Below are 15,888 nucleotides of genomic sequence, written 5' to 3' on the forward strand. Positions count from 1 at the left end.
TTTGTTAATAAATATAATATATATATATATATATATATATATATATATATATATATATATATATATATATATATATATATATATATTCTTTGAGCTTCAATTAACACTTTCGGTAAACCTAAGTTAATGTACGAGGTATTTTCCCTGATGCTTTAACTTCAGAAGTTTAGTGCTGTGAAGTTGAAATTTGTTACTATTGGCAAAGTGGCTGGAAAGTTATAATAAATTCTATAACAGTAATTTTACTTTTTACACTAATGAAAAAGACAATGCCTGGTGCTGAACTAGCACACAAATCCAGAACCTTGCCTTTAGCAGCCAATGGTTGTACCAACTGAGCTCTCCCGGCACAGCTATGACTTGCCCTCACAACTTCACTTCTGCCAGTACCAGTGTTGCATCTCAACTTCATCTTTCCAGTTTAGGTGACTGATGAGTGGGGTGATGTAGAGATTTTAGCATATAGTCTACTCCTCTCAAAAAGCACCAAGTTGTCCATGGAGCTTAACTTCCCCATATCGTGGTCTGATGACCATCAACAGTGTCACACATCCTCACTCCAAGAAATAATGTGGAGAGGTTTGGAATGTAGCCCAGGAAACTGGCGTAAATATGGGGGATCAGAAAGAGTATACCAGCGTATCTCCTTCCCTTGCCCGCCAAATTTGGCAATGAAAATTTCTTCCACCCAAGTGGGCTTTAACTACTTCAGTAGCGCTCCACTACAATAGTGCACATTAGCAACCTAAGCTTCTTAGACACATGGGCTACAGTAGCTTATCCAAATGGGTTCCATTTAATCATTATCATGCTGTTTGATATTTACAGGGAGGTCTGACACACCTTTTACTCATGGAACTATTAATAATCTGAGATGTGCTTATGGCCACATCAATTGGACAATTGGAAGCTATCGCCTTTTGCATCTCCAGTGAATGTTTATGGCTTAACAGGGCCATGGCCCTTAGCCTACACAGACCTTGCTCTCACTTCCCTCTGGCCAGTCATTGGTCAGGAACTGCTAACCACTTTTGCTACAGCTTACTACTTAAAACAGAATCTGTACTGCTAAGAATCCTGAAATATTCATCATCACTTTAAAAAGTCAAACCTTTTCAATTCTGCAATAATTTTTCCTACCCAACACCAAAAGGCAATAAGGCCCTGTTGCACCTAATGAAAAGAAAATTATTGTGCAATCAGCTCAGGTGTTGGGCACCTTCCTTATAAAACTGTAACCCCCAAATAATATGTATAAATGTACACAGAACTTATTACCTGATGACTGGTGTAGGCACCCCCTTGTGATTATGAATGTGACAGTTGCTGCTATAGTCCTCAAAACTACATAATTACATTAAAATAAAATGAAGATTAGGACTCTATGTCAAAATTTAGCTCCAATATAAAATACATAATCAGGTACTTTAAGTTGTTTAAGATAAATCAAATATTTGTCTCTCTTGGGTGGAAATTATGTGAGGGAGTACTTTTAAGAAATTTTTATCACTGGACCAATTGCCTACCGAGCCATTCCACATGATCTACATCTACAGACATACTTCATAAGCCAGTGTATGGTGCACAGTGGAGGGCTACTTGCACCATTACTGATCCACTCGCAAACAGAGTGACTGAAAAGTGGCTGTCTATATGCATCTGTACAAGCTCTAATTTCTTTATCTTAAGAGCCACACTTCCTCAAAATTCTCCCAATAAACCAAAGTCAACCATTTGCTTTCCCTACTACCATTAATATAAAGTCATTCCATTTCAGATCACTTTGCAACGTTAGAAGTGCTTCTGTCAGGAAGCTCACTACCAATGCTGTATTCAAACATTAAAGGATTGTTTTTCACACTTACCTGTATTAATTTTCATTTTACTACTACATACAGAAAAAAACTGCTGTTCATCACATCAACCACAAATTTTGTCTAAATCATTTTGTTTCCTCTGACAGTCTATCAATGATGCCACAATCATCAGTAAACAGCTGCTGATTGCTGCTCAACCTGTCCATCATACAGTTTTTGTGTACAGAGAACAAGAGTGATCCTATCACACTTCCCTGCAGCACTCCTGACACTCCTCTTGTCTCTGACAAACACTTCCTGTCAAGGACAATGTACTGGGTTCTATTACATAAGAAGTCTTTGAGCCACTCACTCTGGGACTCTAATCTGTATGCTTGGACCTTTGTTAACAGTCAGCAATGTGATACTGAGTCAAACACTTTCTGGGAATCTAGGAATATGGACTCTACTTGTTGCCCTTCATCAATGATTCGAAGGTATCACATGAAATGGGCAAGCCGAGTTTCGCATGACCGATGCTTTATAAATCCAGTTGATATGTGGACAGAAGCTCTTCTGTCTCAAGTAAGTTTACTGTATTTGAAATGAGAATATGTTGAATTCTGCAGCAAACCTATGTTAAGGATATTAGTCTGAAGTTTTGCGGGTGCATTCTTTTACTCTCCTTATATACAGGAATCACAAGCACTTTTTCTTGATGCTTAGCACTTTGCATTGGGTGAGTGATTTGCAATAAATGCAAGCTACGTAAAGGGCCAATGCCATAGAGTGCTAACTGTAAAACTGAATTCGGATACCATTTGACCTGGCGTTCTTTCATTTCAACTTCTCCAGGGTACAATTTTCCGTGTGTTTAAACTTCACCCATGGCACCTCTATATACATCATACTGGAACTAAATGATGACAACTCATTTTCTAAGTTGGATGCTAACAACTACTTCTCTATGCCAGGGATGCCTATTACTATGTCCTCCATAGGGAGTCTATGAGACAGTCAAACAATGATATGTTTGCACGATCCTCTGGCATGAACGATTCTGTAAACACAAAATTTAAAACTTCCTTTTGCTGTATTCTATTGCCTCATGAGATTGGTCAATGAGTGACTAGATAGAAGCCTTTGACCCAATTGACAATTTTACGTAGGACCAGAATCTTCTTGGGTTCTCAGCAAGATCTTTTGGTAAGGTATGATGGTAGATGTAGCTGTATGCTTCGCACACTGGTCTTTTTACAGACACACAAATTTTACTAATTTTTTCCTGGTGTTATTTGTGTGTTCTTTCCAGAACAGAGTTTGCAACAGTCTCTGCTTCCTCAGCAATTTCAAAATTTTGTCTTTTCTGCCCTTCATCTGCTTAATCAGTGCATACTTCTCCAGGGTACAATATTCCGTGTGTTTAAACTTCACCCATAGCACCTCTATATCCATCATACTGGAACTAAATGATGACAACTCATTTTCTAAGTTGGATGCTAACTACTTAACTGCTCTTTCTAGCAAAACTCCTCTCCCCTAACTTTCTTGATTGATTTATTAACTTTAGTAACCATTGTCGCTACGATGACATCATGATCACTAATCCCTGTTTCTATATTGACACTGTCAATATGGTCTGGCCTGTTTGTAACTACAAGATCTAAAATATTTCCATTGCAAGTGGGCTGCTGAACTAGCTGTTTGAAACAGTTTTTGGAAAACATGTAAAAATACTTCATAAGACTGCCTGTCCATACCATCGGCAATGGCATATCAGTCTATATTGGTAGGTTAATGTCACCTCTAACTAATATTGCATTGTTTGGTTATTTCCAGTACAACTAAGTGACCTCAAAATTTTGACCCTTCAAATAAGTGCTCGAATAAAGACTGATATACCTAATTTTATATATGATATACAAGCCAAGGGATGTATTTTCAGACATCAAGAAGGATATTATACTTCCAATTCCATGGTTGCAAAATACTGACATGAAAGATTTACAAAATATGGAAAAACTGGTAGAAGAGAACCTTGGGTAAGATCAGTTTGGATTCCAGAGGAATGTAGGAACATGTGAGGCAATACTGAGCCTACATCTTGTCTCTGAAGACACACTGAAAAAATGCAAACCAAAGATTTCGAGAAAGCTTGTGACAAGGTTGACAGTACTACTCTCTTTGAAATTTTGAAGTTAGCAGGGGTGAAATACAGGGAATGAAAGATTATATACAGCTTGTACAGAAAACAGAATGCAGTTATGCACAAGAGTAAAAGGGAAGCAGCAGTTCAAAAGGCAGTGAGGCAGGATTGTAGCCTACCACTGATGAATGGTTTTGGTTAGAGATTATTTTCCGGTACCTTTTGTACAAATTATGGATATAGGACTAATTTAATGCAAAAAGTATGTTTGAAAATTGTAGCAAAATACATGCAATGCCTAAAAATTCTTGTTAATAGCAGGTGTTACATATGTCTACAGGGTGAGTCACCTAACATTACCGCTGGATATATTTCGTAAACCACATCAAATACTGACGAATCGATTTCACAGACCGAACGTGAGGAGAGGGGCTAGTGTAATTGGTTAAAACAAACCATAAAAAAATGCACGGAAGTATGTTTAACACAAACCTACGTTTTTTTAAATGGAACCCCGTTAGTTTTGTTAGCACATCTGAACATATAAACAAATACGTAATCAGTGCCGTTTGTTGCATTGTAAAATGTTAATTACATCCAGAGATATTGTAAACTAAAGTTGACGCTTGAGTACCACTCCTCCACTGTTCGATCGTGTGTATCGGAGAGCACCGAATTACGTAGGGATCCAAAGGGAACGGTGGTGGACCTTAGGTACAGAAGAGACTGGAACAGCACATTACATCCACATGCTAACACCTTTTTATTGGTATTTTTCACTGAGGCACATGTACATTACCATGAGAGGTGAGGTACACGTACACACTTGGTTTCCGTTTTCAATTACGGAGTGGAATAGAGTGTGTCCCGACATGTCACGCCAATAGATGTTCAATGTGGTGGCCATCATGTGCTGCACACAACTGCAATCTCTGGCGTAATGAATGTCGTACACGCCACAGTACATACGGTGTAATGTTGCCACAGGCTGCCACAATGCGTTGTTTCATATCCTCTGGGGTTGCAGGCACATACGGTACACATTCTCCTTTAACATACCCCACAGAAAGAAGTCCAGAGATGTAAGATCAGGAGAACAGGCTGGCCAATTTATGCGTCCTCCACGTCCTATGAAACACCCGTCGAACATCCTGTCAAGGGTCAGCCTAGTGTTAATTGCGGAATGTGCAGGTGCACCATCATGCTGATACCACATACGTTGACGCATTTCCAGTGGGACATTTTCGAGCAACGTTGGCAGATCATTCTGTAGAAACATGATGATGTTGCAGCTGTTTGGGCCCCTGCAATGAAGTGAGGACCAATGAGGTGGTCGCCAATGATTCCGCACCATACATTTACAGTCCACGGTCGCTGTCGCTCTACCTGTCTGAGCCAGCGAGGATTGTCCACGGACCAGTAAAGCATGTTCCGTAGATTCACTGCCCCGTGGTTTGTGAAACCCACTTCATCGGTAAACAGGTAGAACTGCAACGCATTCTCTGTTAACGCCCATTGACAGAATTGCACTCGATGATTAAAGTCATCACCATGTAATTGCTGATGTAGCGACACATGAAACGGGTGAAAGCGGTGACGATGCAGTATGCGCATGACACTACTTTGACTCAGTCCACCAGCTCTCGCAATGTCCCCTGTACTCATGTGTGAGTTCATGGCAACAGCAGCTAACACACCAACTGCACCCGCTTCTCCTGTGACGGGCCTGTCACAGACCCGTCTGCATGCTTCGACCATACCTGTTGCATACAGTTGACGGTAGATGTTTCGCAATGTGCGGCACGTTGGATGCTCTCTGTCTGGGTACCGTTCTGCATACACACTGCAGGCTTCAGCTGCATTTTGTCGACACTCGCCATAGATGAGAATCATCTCCGCCTTTTCAGAGTTCTAATACACCATGTTACACTAGCCCCTCTCCTCACGTTCGGTCTGTGGAATCGGTTCGTCAGTATTTGATGTGGTTTACGAAATATATCCAGCGGTAACATTAGGTGACATACTACTATATACAGACAAGATATTCTTTAATATTGTTATCAAAAAGGTCAAAAAGTTCTTGAGCAATTTATTTTAAATTTTTACGTGATGCTCAAATAAACATTCAGACAGACATGAGCTATATATACTTTTAAAAAATAATGTATAGGTTTTCTGTTAAAACTGAATGTGAGAAAGAAAATGCTGTACTATAAAAATGTGCAGTTTCGCTCTTTTTCTCTCAGTCAGTTTTAACTATAGCAATATTTAAACCATTAGAAAAGTTTTTATCCTACACATATTTTTTCTCCTTATATATCATTTTAAACAAAAGCTGTAATCACAGCAATGTGCTGTTTCATTTTCTTCCTCATAGTTGGTTTTAACAGAACACAAGACAGTTGTATTTATGGCTTAACAGCTTGCGATTAGAATACTACTGCACAATCTCATAATCTGAAGTGTGAAACTTTGAAATCCTGCCTCTTCACAGATTAAAAATATGCGAAATACTGTCATTGAAACTGTTATCCTCACTGATTCAGCAGTAGGAGAGGCCTCTCATACCCCTTATACCAATTATCCCAGATGATTTGCCCATTCATTTCAATCAAGGTTTCATTTTTAATACTGAAAAACAAGGCTCAAGGTCAGCAAAAGGGATGAAGAGATGGACAGGGGGGGGCAGGAGATGGTCAGACGGGTGGGGGGGGGGGGGGGGGGAGACGGACAGAGAAGAGGGGGCAGGAGATGGTCAGAGGGGGGGGGGGGGGGCGAGGAGATGGACAGAGAAGAGGACGCAGGAGATGGACAGAGAAGTGAGGGGGAGGGGGAGATGAACAAAGAGGGGGGGGGGGGAGCAAGAGAGAGAGAGAGAGGTGAGAAGGAATTAAGAGATAGGCCAGTTCCCATACATATTTAACATTATGAAATATTTATAAATAATATTTTTGTTGTGTGAGGCAGATGCATGGAATGTCAAATACATCCAGTAGTGCTCGAAAGTATTGTGACAAACATATTAATTGGATTAATTAAAAACAAATATGAAACCTGAAAATCAGTAATTTATTTCATAAGCAGATATTCAATGTTCTACAGAATATTGACCAAGCAGCCCTTGTTCGCAATATGATATAGAGTAATTTTTTTAAATGAGGGCATTGGTGGAGCAAAAGTATTTTGACATCATGAAAAAATATTTTTTAAACACACAATTAGCATCTACCACAATAAGAAAATCAATATTTGGTGGGATATTCCTTGGCTTTTATGCAGCCGCATACCATGCTGGCATTGAGTTGGCCTACTTTTGGAAATTAATCCATCAGAATTTTATCCCACTCAGTTTTGAGATATCCAAGAAAAACATCTTTGTTCAAATAATTTTTTATTCTTAGTCTGCAATCCAACTCCTCCCACAGATATTCCATAGGATTCAAATCTGGACTTTGATTTGGCAACTCCAAAACGTTGACTTTTTTGTGTTTTAAAAAAATCACTAATGTACTTGGACTTGTGCTTGGGATCGTTATCTTGTGGAAAATACCAGCCAGCTGGCATGTGGTGTTTAGTGTGTGGTAACATTTGAGTCTTCAATACTTTTTATAAATGAACCAATCCATATTACCTTTAATTTGAACTAACAATCCAGCTCCAGAGCATGAAAAACATCCCTAAACTACCACACTGCCACGTCCATATATGACCATGGGAATGTGGTACTGAAACTCATATCTTTTACTTACAGGAACATACTTGATACCATCACATACCATTAAATTAAATTTGCTCTCATCACTCCACAGGATTTTAGACCAGTCTGAACTTGATCATGATCTGTGCCATTTTGCAAATGCAAATCGGCCTTCCTGGTTTTCATAGATACTAAAGGCTTTTTTGTGTCTTCGTCCATGTACTCCAAAGAGTTTCAAGTGCCATTTGACAGTGGAAACATGAATTTCAATGTTATATTTTTCTTTCAGTTCTCTTTGTATCATTACAGCCAGCTTGCGAACATCACTTGTTGATAACTTTTTTATGATATGATTGACTTTAGGAGACATTTTTTGGACATCCTTACCTGAGTACATTATAATGGCATTTCTAAAGTCACTGGAATATTCCTTAAGTTTTGACGTATTGAAATAATCACTGTAAGTAAATATCAGTAGAAATCAGAACAAGGAAGCAAGTAACATCCACAAATTCATGGAGCAAACTATGTGTCAGAATACTTTTGAACTCGCTAAAAGTTGCATTCATCCAGCAGCACAAAGTATAAACAAACAAGTCGCAACCTGATACCTTCAAATAATCGCAGTTATACTGCTCTCCACTATACACAAGAAACTGACCAATAGTGTTTTATTCTAAGAGAAATAATAATGAATTTTATGCTGTCAAAATACTTTTCAGCATTACTGTAATCATACAAAGAATATATAGAATAAAAACGCAACGATTTGCCATGATGACTGTATTATCTTTGTGACAATATTTCACTAAAATTTTCAATACATACTTTGTTTTCAGTTCAAGGTGTTCAGTAAAAATGAAATTAGAATCTCTATATTTCGTCTTCTTTCAAAATTATGAAGTTTGGGAAATACAACTATTCAAAAATGCTGTCAAAAGAAACAGAACTGTTCAAAATGTATAGGTAAACCATTTGAAGATCCAGTACTACTATTTTGTGGAGCTAGCTTTTCTGTGTTTTAAGATGTGATGTACACTATTACTGGGAAAGCCGGCTAGTTACTGAAAATTTCCGATACAAGAATTTGTTTCTAGAATTTCTCTACTGCATTTTATTAAGAAGTGTTGGAGCAATGTGCACATCTGAAAGTCCATCTGTGAAAGTAGAAACAAATATTAGAGTCATTTAAAGATTACAGGGATCTGGTGAAATGGGAAAGTTTTAGGTACATTATATAGTGGTAAAACAAAGATTCTGAAAGGAAATTGTAAACTGCGTAACATTTCCACAGGAGTAGACTCTGATTAACATTTACTGGTTACAAATTGCTAATTAAATCTTGAAGAAATTGCAGGTTAAATAGAACTGAACCAGAGGTTGTTGGGAGTTACAAAGGGAGCTTTAGGCTATTGTTGACAGAAATGGGGAAAGAAATATTGGGAAGTTGTACAGGTCTCTGCAGTTCCTCATTGGGTTGGCATCACTGCAGTGTGAAGGTTTTGTTTCTCATTATTCAATCTTTTTCACCAATTTAGAGTTTGACTATCACAAATAGGAGCTTGCGTGTTGTTAACAGATTGTTTTGGTTATTTTCAAGGCTAATCAGAATGGAGTTTCAAGTAGAGAAAGATGAACACTTCCAACACATTTTACCCTTAAAACTTAATTGAGGATCTAGTGTTGCAGAAGCTACAAGAATTTGTAGTGCACATGTAAGGGAATTATTTGCTGAGAGGATGCTACAGATATGGTTTTCTCATTTCGGAGAAGGAAAATTCAACTTTTGTGATGTATCCCATTGTGGAAGACCACTTTTTTCATGAAAATTACCTGAATTAGTAGGTTCACAATAATCCTCACCACATGTGGGAAATGGCACAAATTATGGAATGCAACCACACAACTATTGTGTGCTATTTGCATTCACAAGGTGAGAAGTAAAAAGTTCTAAGCATCAACAAAACTCAATGACAAATTATGTACTGTTTGCCCTATCACAGGCACAAGGCGTTCCTTGGGAACATTGTTACAGGTAACAAGAAATAGTTCAACTAATCTAAAAAAAGACCCAATGCGAAGGATGGTGCACACCCTCAAAAAATCATACTGTGCATTTGAAGGAACCAAACGGTCATTCATCAGCATGAACTGCTGCCATGAAACGAAACGATAAAAGCTGTTGCTACTGAAAACAAAACAACTGGTAAACCGGTGTTGTTACTTCACAATAATGCACATCCACCTATGGGATTGCTGAACTTGATTGGGAACCATTTCCTCACTCTTCATATTCATCAGACTTCACCCTTTCTGATTATCATCTTTTATGGTCTCACTCTAACAAAATTCAGGAGTTCCACAATGAAGTTTCTCTTAGCAGCTTGCTAAGACATTTTTTTAACTAGACGTGAACTCTTACCTGAACTTTGGTAGGCAGTCACCACCAAAGATGGGGATTACATCACTGAATAGTGTACCAGTCTTGTTATCGTGTATCGTATTGTAATGTAATGCAGTGCTGTGTACTTTATACTAATAAAATAAAATCTTGTCACTGTAAAAATGGCACCAATCCAATATGCTACAAGGCAAAAGGGTAGCTTTGAGAGATGAAATAGTGAAGGTAGCACAATGATTAAATAGACAAAGACAACAATCAGTAGAAATCCTTAGGTAACACATGAAAGATTTAATTTAATTGATAAAAGGAGAAAATATAAAAGTCAAGCAGGCAAAAGGGATATAGACATCTTAAGCTGAGAATGCAAAGTGGAAAACCGTTAAGCAGGTATGGCTAGAGCACAAGGTGAAGGCTCTAAAAGCAAGTAGGACCACAGGAAAGATGGACACTGTCTATTCAAAAATTAAAAAGACTTTTGGACAAAATAGAAGCACAATATGAATATTAAGAGCTCAGAGGCAAAGAAAGGAACAATGGAAGGTGAAATTAGTCTATACTTGGAATGAGTCTTGATGTTTTTCAGTCTATACACTGTGCAAGCTGCGAAGGGAACAGAGCAGAAATTTGGATAGGAAGTATTTTTCCAAATGTATTTGCCTTCAAGTGTAGACTTGCACAGAAGTGAAATAAGGACAACAAACACTTCAGAAAGAAATAAGGTAACTGGATAGATAAAAAAAATCTACTCACCAAGTGGCATCAAAACACACACATAAAAGATTATAATTAGGTAAGCTTTCGGAGCCAGTGGCTCGTCCTTCAGCCAGAAGGGTTGAAGGGGAAGGAAGAGGGGTGAACGAAATGGACTGCAGAGATCTGGGAAAAGAGGTAGATTTTGGTAAAGTCACCCAGAACTGCAGGTCAAGGGAGACTTACCGGACAGGATGAGAAGGAAAGACTGATTGTTGGGAACTACACCAGATGAGATTTGAAAACCTGAGAGCTTACAGGTGGAAAACAAGCGCAATACGCAAGACACAGATTACTGCTTAAACATCATGCATGAGGTAATGAGAGAGGAAAGCTAAGTGCATTGTACGTAACACAGGAGGGAGGGGGACAGTGAAAAGTAGACAGGTAAGATAATGAAAGATGTATAAAACTAAAACAGAGTGAAGAAAGGAGTAGTTATCTTGCAGAAATGCTGAGGTGGAAAAAATTAATGTAAATTAAGGCCAGGTGGGTGGTGAGAACAAACCACATACAATGTTAGTTCCCACCTGCAGAGTTCTTAGAAACTGTGTCTGGGGCAAGAATCCAGATGGCACATGTGGTGCCTGTGGTGAAGCATGCATTGAGGTGACAATTGTCATCTTATAGAGCATGCTGTGCAACAGGGTATTGCATGATGCCAGTGTACACCCCCTGCCTATGCCCATTCATCCTAACTGAAATTTGGTGGTACTCATGAAAATGTAAAAGGCCGAACAGTTGTTTACATAACAGTTGGTATACGGCATCTCGTTTCACAGGTGGTTCTGATTTGATAGTGTGTTTTGCCAGTTACAGGCCTGGTATAGTTGGTGGTAGGAGGGTACATAGGGCAAGACTTGCAGCAGGGATGTCACAAGAGTAGGAGCCATAGGGTAGGCAGATGGGTGCAGGAGCACAGGGTCTGACAAGAATACTGCCGAGATTGGGAGGGCTATGAAAAGTTACTCTGTGTGCAGGGCAAAATCTCAGACAGAATGGATCTCATTTCAGGGCATGATTTTAGAAGTCATGGCCTTATCAAAGTAGCTGATTAATGAATTCCAGAGCAGGATAATACTGAGTGACCAGTGGTGTGCTCCGAAGCTGCTATTTGGAGGGATCAGAAGCATCAGGATTTGATGTGATGACCCAGGAAATCTGCTTTTGAACTAGGCTGGTGAGGTAACTACATCCAGTGGAGGCTGAAGTGAGAATGGTGGTGCACTACTGTTATGAGTCTGTATCCGAATAAATAAATTTGCCTCGCATGCCAAGGCTGTAAATGAGGGAATGTTTGACATGGAAAGGATGGTAACTGTCAAAATGTATGTACTGTTGTTTGTTAATAGATTTTTTGTGACAGAAGTGTGTAGCTGTCGTTCAATGAGGACAAGGAAATCCCCCATCTCCCTACCTTATGGCTCCTACCCTGTGACAGTCCGCCCTGTAAGACTTGTCCTATGTACCCTCTCCTACCACCACCTACACCAGTCCTGTAATTGGCAAAACATACACTATCAAAGGGAAATCTGTGAGACAGGGACCTCAGTTTGGTCCCATAGGAACTTCCCACAACAATCTGTTAAATGAGACAGCATATATCAACTGTTATGTAAACACTACTTGACCTTTTACATTGGCATGACTACACCAAATTATCAGTTAGGATGAATGGGCATACGCAGGGGGTGTATACTGGCAACATGCAATACCCTGTTGCAGAGCATGCTCTATAACATGACAATTGTGACCTTGGTGCATGCTTCACCACACGTGCCACATGTGCCATCTGGATTCTTCCCCCAGACACAGTTTCTAAAAACTCTGCAGGTGGGAACTAGCATTACATGTCCTCTGTTCTCACCACCCACCTGTTTTCTATTAGTCATAGGATCAGTGCTTATTAGGTATTAGTGCAATTATATTTAATGAAACCAAACAATAGAAACTCCAGGTTGAAATATCAACAACATTAGGAAAAGGACAGATTGCTACTCACAAGCAAGCAAGCACATCTCACGTCATGTGTGCATAAGGTGTGCTTTCTTGTGTCAATGTGCATGTTTGTTTTCTTTAGTAAAGAAGTTATAATGCTTGAGTCTTTTCATTGTACCTGTCTGCAACTCAACAGGTTATCTTTACATGAGCAATTGATCCTTTTCCTAATATGGTTGGCACCTCTCATGAAACAAATAAGTTTCTATAGCTTTTTAATGATAAACATTGGAGAAAACACAAAAAGGAATATACTTGTGCTGTAGTCAGACTTTTAAAAATTAACCGAAGGAAGAGCTTATAATGAGGTGCACTTTGGATTTTCGACAGAATCTAGTCAGGTCCCACTACTGATATGTAGGGGAAAAAAGGCAATTCACAGTAACTTCCTGATTAGCAGATAAGGAAATACTATCAAATATTAAATAAAAATCAATACAAACTTTTGTAATGTTCACATTTAATCAATACCATAACACATTCATAAAACGAATACTATTAATGTTACTTCAAGAAAATGTCATGTTTGCACTATACAAAAGACATGAAGTGCAACCATAATGACATACTTGAAAATAAAGATGATGATAAAATTATGGCTACTGAATGTGAGGTGCTGTTCTGACTGCAGTTATGGATCAAACTGAAGGCTCCAATTCTGAAGAAAGCTGTGGCAGGCACAGGTTGTAGAAGGAGCTATCCAGGAACTCTGAAAGCTGTTTCCAACACACCCAGCCTTCTCTCTGTAGTTGGTAGCAATCTGCAGCAACGCCCCAAAAGTGTGGGTCCTGAATGAATTATACAGAGAGCCTTAATGAATTGCAAAAGTATCTCACTATGCAAAGTGTTGAGAATGTGTCTATTTAAAAATTGTGACAAGCACTACAAATATAATACTGAAATAGTTAAAGTAAATTTATTAGAAAGTACTTAAAATTACACTTTTATATTATTTCTCTACATAACCACTATTAATATTCAAGCATTTATCAAATCTCATAATCAACTCAAAACTCTCCTTTGTATAAAATTCTGCCACATGTTGCCACTTTTTCTAGGCATGAAGAGGTGGAAATCACTAAGTCAAGTCTAGGCTTAGAATGGATGTTCCAAATCATGCCATTTTAACAGTTCTTCCCATTTTTCTTAACATCTCATAAAATACTTCAAAATTCTTTTCTTTCCATAAAATTAACAAACAAGATTCAGAAGTAATATATCAAAATTAGCAGTATTAAAAGCCTTGCGAAATCAAGCTGTCGTAAAATGGTTGCTACACTTCTGCTCATGGCATGTTTGACATTGTCAGTCAATTTGATTAATGCAATTGCAATGCTATGGTGTTTTTGGAAGCCTGATTAATATTTATCATGAATGTTTTAAGTTTTTAAGGTAATCAGTTGTAATCAGTAGTCAGTGTAATATGTATTATAACCTGAAGAGAAACTGAAGTCTTTTAAAACCAGAATTATATTCTTGGTGACAGTATACTTATGCTCATTCCATCATTACCTACTGCCTCAGAAGAGATTCTCAAGATTGATTTCCATACTGTGCTAGTAGAAACATTTTTGAAGAAAAACATCTATTTTGGAAGGACATTCTTTTGACTGAAAATTCATCACAACTATAGAGCTGACTGGTGTTGAGCAAAAGTCATTTAATTCATCTGCAGACACTTGAAAAACAGTATCATACATTGTCTTTCCTTTGCCGACCCACCCTCGCAGATTGGCCTTTCCTGATTTTGACCTTGTACATGTTTTGATTCACTTCCTTCCACAGTTTTCTGTACCCTTCATACAGTTCAAGTGTTGAATTTTCATTGAATCCTCTATTAATGAACTAAATGGCAAATATAACGAAAACATGTTTGAAAAATATAGATACAGCTATCTACCCAGCTCCTGCGTATCACTGCTGCACGTCGGTAGTTTATTTCTTTTTATTTTGTCTGAAATATTGTGACTGTTTTGCGAATAGCATGATAATAAATTAAATGAGGTAGCAAACTGTGGAATTCACAATACTATACAAGCCAGAGGAGTGCCCATGGAATGTAAGAAGTAAAGAGTATAAAAATAACACTAAAAACAAACTAAAATGCAGTTGGGAAGAAAAACAGCTTCAATGAAGTTTCCCAACTTACAAGAAAGGTGCTGTAGCAGCAGAACAAATAAGAATATGAATGTAGTGCATTCAGAAAATATGTGAGACACAAACTGTGACAACAGTCATCACCGTAGTGGACAATAACGGAGCATAAATTAAACACAGTGCTGTATGAGGAAGAAACGAAATTTTGTAAATATTTGGAGTCTTTCAGTATGTGTGGATATGGCAGCAGTATAAACCAGCTGTTATTCCCGTTACATCCACAATGAGAAACATAGTCAGTGATGAAACTGTTACTAACATTATCCTTCCAGCCTTTCACAAGAGCTCTACAGACTTGAGGTACTGTCTAAGATACTGCTTCCTTCAAAATGTGAAATAAACATACTAGACTGAACTGAATCTATCACTGGAAGAAAAGGATAGAGGGGGTAGGGCGTGGGGAGTCTTAGATTTGATGGAGTTGCTTTCCTGAAATTTGTCTTTTTTTTTTCTTCAATTTCAAAATTGGAGAATGGCACGTAGTGAAGTTATGAAAACCTCTGCTACCTTCTATATTTAACTCCCACAGCAGGTTGCCCTCACCACTTCTTCAATAGTATGCTTTCATTTGCCAGCAATGATACAACCCTTCTCATTGTTTGTAAGTATTAATAGTGCAGCACCACGTAGCAATACATCAACTACATCACTGTATGTAATATAGCACAGAAACCATGATGTAGTCAATGTGAATAAACTTGATTGACAGAATTTGATAAAATTCAACTTCATCCTACATTTCCAAAATAAGTTTTCAATGTTATCAACACTCTAAAGATTAAATGTTCAAGCGGTGTGCTGTAATATATTTTTGTTAAAGCAATGTGTTACCCAACATCTACCTAGCTAATGAATAATGATTACCACAGTGAAGGTATTTTTTCATTAGTTGATTGGTTTAGAATCACAAACTGTTTGAAAGTGTTTTTGTTTATGCATG

The 15,888-nt window shown here is 38.2% G+C and overlaps 1 protein-coding gene across 1 annotated transcript in view; it reads right to left on the minus strand.

The window, feature by feature from the left end:
• Positions 1 to 13,231: 13,231 nt before the first annotated feature.
• LOC126485145 (ufm1-specific protease 1) overlaps positions 13,232 to 15,888 on the minus strand; it is a 58,597-nt gene continuing 55,940 nt past the window's right edge. The window contains exon 4 of the mRNA XM_050108808.1: positions 13,232 to 13,579. Within this exon, the coding sequence (XP_049964765.1) occupies positions 13,430 to 13,579 (150 nt within the window). The 3' untranslated portion in view covers positions 13,232 to 13,429. The remainder of the gene's footprint in view (positions 13,580 to 15,888) is intronic.

Source organism: Schistocerca serialis, chromosome 6, assembly GCF_023864345.2.
Source record: "Schistocerca serialis cubense isolate TAMUIC-IGC-003099 chromosome 6, iqSchSeri2.2, whole genome shotgun sequence".
In the NCBI taxonomy this organism is placed as follows: domain Eukaryota; kingdom Metazoa; phylum Arthropoda; class Insecta; order Orthoptera; family Acrididae; genus Schistocerca; species Schistocerca serialis.